Here is a 4,744-nt window from a genome sequence, read left to right on the forward strand (position 1 = left end):
TCGTGGACACACCTGTGAATGGCCCTTTCACTTTATCCTTAACCACAGCATCTGCATGCCAGGCTGGCACGAGGCTCCGAGCGGCCGGGGAGGGATGCTTGCCGCTGAGGCCGCGCGGGGAAACGTCGGGCGGGCGCTTCTTGGAGCAGGACAGTGTCTCGCATCCGGGCCCCGACGGGCCGCTTCGTGCTGGAGGAATCTGCTGCTTGTGCCTGCGTCACGGAGGACCCGCCGTGACCTGCCCCGGGCGAGACACACCCACTGTCGAAGGTGCCCATGTTCCGCAGAAACAGAACTCAGTGCACTGACCTGCTCCGCCAGGAGAGTTAGCGTGTAATGTCCCGAGGAATAAAGTGTCCCGATGATGTCGAAGCTCTCCCTTGACGCCTTTTTTCCGCGAGTGGCACCTGCCGACGGCTCCAGCGCAGCTCGCGTGAGGAGCGTGCTCCCGAGCAGGCGGGGTGCAGGCTGGGGAAGGGAGTTTAAGTGCCTACAGGATGCACCGCAATGAAGGATTTTTACAAATTTGGAACCTTTTCTAAATCCCGGTAAGTCCCTGTTGTTAATATTTAACAAGTGTTTTCACAGAGAGCCGTAGCTACCGCCGGGTCCATGGCTCGAGTGACACCCTCGCCAGACTGGCCGCACTGGCCCTGGCCGGCCCCTCGGACGGTGATGAGGAAAATTGGATGATGAGATTCTGAAACGTTGCTCACCAGAGCACCAGTACACCAAAAAAAGGGAAAAGAAAAGTGACCACTAATGTGCACAAAATATATTTCTGAAAACACTGAGCGGTGCCTCCGTCATGTCTTGTGTTATGTATCAGGTTTTTGGAAAATATTTTTACCAGTCGTGCAATACTCAGAATTAGGACATAAAAAAGCTACGTGTACGAAGGACCCTAGCCTTAAACGGTAACCCAGACCCCCCGCTGCATCCTCCTGGCGAGGCACACCTCCTGCTTCCAGTCACTCACTTGTCACTCACTCACCCTCCTCCTCAGGGGAAGGGACAGCTGGATCAAGCCGAGCCAAAGTTTTTCTAGAAAGAGGTCAATCATTGGGGTTTTTTAAAGTCCTTATCACGCCAGGTATGGCACAGCCATCTCTTAAGCCCCTCCGCCACCCGGCCGTGTGCAGGGGAGGGGGCCTCACTGCGTAGTGACCGAGGGCCCCTCGTCCGCCTGAGCCAGGCCTGGTGTGTGCACGTGGGCCATCGCCACGCACCCCTCTCGGCCGGGTGTGGAAACCCTGCACTTCCATGGTAGGCGGCGGGAGGCAGAGTCTCACGCTGGGGCCACTTCACTGCGAGGCCGCTGGCATCAGGGGGAGATTATGGTGACAGGAACCAGCGCCACAAGGCTGATGCCTGGGTGCAGCCCCTCCTCCCACACTCAGGCCTCTCAGGGCGACCACGCCTGGTGCTGATCACGACACTACAGATTCACACCCGGGCCCTGAGGTGCTAGGACGAGAGTGCCCAGGACTCCACGCTGTGCCCGCTGCCCGAGGCAGTGCAGGTTTCTGGACACCCTGCCACTCTGCAGCTGGGGCATCTGGGTGGCTCGGTAGCTTTTATCAAGCATGGAGACATCTGAACCAGCACTCCCAACTTTAACCAGTAAGACCTGCCTCCAGAGACTGACATTGGCAACGGCAGAGTCCGAGAGCCGACTGCCGTGTCTCACGAGGGTGTCCCAGCCCGGCATGGGGGCAAGCAGGCAGCCAGAGCCCTGGCTGCTGAGGGAGTGAGTAGACCCCTGTGGGTGTCAGGACAGGGCTCACCAGCAGGCCGCCACCTGAGCGCCCCTTCCTCCTGACCGGGTCGTCTGCTGCCTTGGACAGTGACGACTTCTTTGCTCAACAGCACAGGGGCCCTTGATTTGTTAAGATTTTAGGCATTTATTTAAACATTGTCGTGTTGCCAAGTGGCTTGCTGGTTACCCGTGTAGTTGCTCGTGTAGAAGACGTAACCTGTGCTCATCGGAAGGGAGACCTTTATTACAGCATCTGTTTTATAAATTAAAGTGGAGACGTTCTGCGGTGTGGTGTGAAAAAACCCTGACGTTCACAGACAGCTCTGGTCACGGCAGTGTGTCCTTTGGAGGTGGCTCATGGAAACTCCGGTGATTTAGCCATTGTGAGCAGTAAACGCGTCCCTGTAGTTTTGTGCAATGAGTGAGCAGAGCCCGTCGCCACCGGGTTCACCAGTGGATGACACCCTCACCCTCAACGGCCAAGGCCATTCGTGTTCTTGCACATCGATTAAAGACTTGAATGAAAGTGCTTATGTTGTTGGGTTTTTTTCATTACAAGTAGGTGTTTGCAGGAAGCAAAGGGCTTTGAAGCCATTTTCTTAAATAGAATTAATTTTTTAGTGCAGTTTCAGGTTCACAGCAAAATCAAGCAGAAGGTAGAGACGTCCCATGACCCCCCGGCCCCATAGTGTCTCACCAGAGAGGTACACCTGTCCCTCGGGTGAGCCTACGTGGACGCATCATCCCCACAGCAGGCACCGGCTTGGCTCGGAGCCGCGTGTGCTGTGGGTTTGTGCGGGTGAAGGGCGAGCGGCCCTGTGCCTAAGCCCCTACGCCCACCGCCCACCCGCGGCCGTCTTGCACGCCTCGGTCCCGCCTCTCCAGACGTGGGAGTGGCACCCCCAGCGCCAGCCGCCTCTGACGGGCCCCTTCCACTGCTGAACACACACTCCACGTTGCTCTGTGTCTTCTTGTGGCTTATTGGAAGCCGTTTGGAAAGGAAAATAGATTTCTGGATGTCACTCGGTTTTCACGGCATGCCCGTCCCGTCCCCAGGCCCAGCCGCTCCAAATCCGGCGCTGAGTAGCACTGGAAAGAAAATGACCTAAAAGATGTGCTCCTGCCCCGTTTCCACCCCCCATCAGCCTGGACACCGTGTGCGACAGGCGTGTCCTGGCGGACTGGCCCACCCACAGCTGATGTCCCTCTCCTTAAATTCCCTGTTTAAGGAGAAGTTGCTTCAAAACCCCTGCCAGTCAGCAATGGGGTCCCAGGGCCCCAAACAAGGTGTCTTAGCTCTAGCGGCCGTGACAAAGCACCGCAGCCCGGGGCTTAGGCCGCAGACACTTGCCTCTGCCACTTTGGAGGTGAGGGCCCACTTCCAGGTTGCCGATGGCCGCTTCCCTGCTGTGTCCTCGCGTGGGAGAAAGACGGTGAGAGCTCTCTGGGGTGTCTTCCTACAAGGGCACTAATCCCAGTCACGAGCCATGAGCGCTCCCAAAGGCCCCGCCTGATGCCATCGGCTTGGGGATTAGGTCTTCAACACTGAGTCCACGACATGCAGTGACAGTTTCTTTACCTCTGGTCATATTTGCAGCTGCAAAGGAACGCAAGTTCCTTTGGGGGTTGAAACACGCTGGGACCCCAGGGCCAGTCCAGCTGGAAATACCAAGTCCTGCACCACGAAGGAGTTTCAACGTACCTGCCTGGGACTGGGTCTGTTAATCTTCCGGTTTCGCTGCAGTGAATCAGCACCCTGCCCTTAAGTGTATGACAAAAAAGAAAAAGGAATCCACCGTTTCGGTCTCAACACAGAGGGACGGCAGAAGCAGCTCCCACCGTCCTGCTTTATTGCCTACATTTACGAGCAGAGGAGGAGGCTCCGGGAGTAGCAGGGAGCAAGGCCTGGGCCCCTGCGCTGTCCAGTGGTGACTCAGCCTGGAAAAAGCCTGCTCTGGACCACCCGGCGGGTCACCACACCACGTCTTCCGTGCCTTCTGCCAAGCACTGAGCGAGGTGGCTGTCGATGTCTTGCTGGGCCAGTCTGCAAGGAAGAAGACACACGGTCACTTGGCCACTTCCGTGCAGTGCCGACCACAGGAAAGGCACCACCTGGCCAGAGCACCCTTCCCGCACCTACACCCACCCATGGTGACGCTGTAGAAGTCAGCAACTTTCCTAAAGAGCCGCTGGAGGGGAGCCTGGCTGTTCTCTGTAGCTGGTCAGAAACGAGAGACGGGTCCAGGACCGGGGGCCGCAACCCACACTAGGGGCTACGGCACCATGTGGGCCACACCAGCCATCCTCTGCTCTTCCAAACCGTTGCTTGAGAATGCTTCCCTAGGCCAGACGTTCTCAGCACGGCCCAGGACGCACCTTCTCAGTCCCACCAGACTCCTGCGTCTGGGGTGGGGGCTGTGTCTGAACGAGCCCCCCAGGGGATTCTGGTGCCCACTCAGCTTGAGAACGTGTTCATCGTGGAGCCTTCCTTTCTGAAAGCCGACATCAAAAGCCCAACTGCACGGTGGCCAAGGGATGTCAGAGGCTCCCGGACGGGTCTCAAGGTGGGGGCCGTTCCCCATGCCGCTGGTCTGCCCATGGCAGAAGTCCCATCACGTCAGACGGACAAACCCATCAGGTGTTTCTGTATCAATAAATGGCCAGGGCAGGCCAGACTCAGGAAAACCACACCACTCGCAACCCAAAGAGAAAAGGCACAGAGACAGACGTCCCTGCTGGGCAGAGCTGCCCACGGCCCTCCACAAGAGGCAGAGGAACAGACGCTGGCAGAGGTGCGTGGCTTGGGGCTGAGAGTTTGTTTTCTTGACGCAGAGGGATGGAGCCCCACTGCGGAGAGAGATTCACTCATCTGAGCTTGGGGCCGCAAACCCGGGAAGCCCCATGGCTCCCCAAGCTGCTTGGGAGGGCGTGGCACTGAGGTGGTGGCCGGCCAGGGCAGCAGGAAGAAACCCACCCAAGGCCTGC

At 57.9% G+C, this 4,744-nt stretch overlaps 1 protein-coding gene across 1 annotated transcript in view; it reads right to left on the reverse strand.

Annotated features, from left to right (window-relative positions):
- Positions 1–3,557: 3,557 nt before the first annotated feature.
- LOC103610062 (Fanconi anemia-associated protein of 20 kDa-like) overlaps positions 3,558–4,744 on the reverse strand; it is a 7,275-nt gene continuing 6,088 nt past the window's right edge. The window contains exon 4 of the mRNA XM_008594306.1: positions 3,558–3,803. Within this exon, the coding sequence (XP_008592528.1) occupies positions 3,731–3,803 (73 nt within the window). The 3' untranslated portion in view covers positions 3,558–3,730. The remainder of the gene's footprint in view (positions 3,804–4,744) is intronic.

This window comes from Galeopterus variegatus, unplaced genomic scaffold, assembly GCF_000696425.1.
Source record: "Galeopterus variegatus unplaced genomic scaffold, G_variegatus-3.0.2 Scaffold10535, whole genome shotgun sequence".
Classification (NCBI taxonomy): domain Eukaryota; kingdom Metazoa; phylum Chordata; class Mammalia; order Dermoptera; family Cynocephalidae; genus Galeopterus; species Galeopterus variegatus.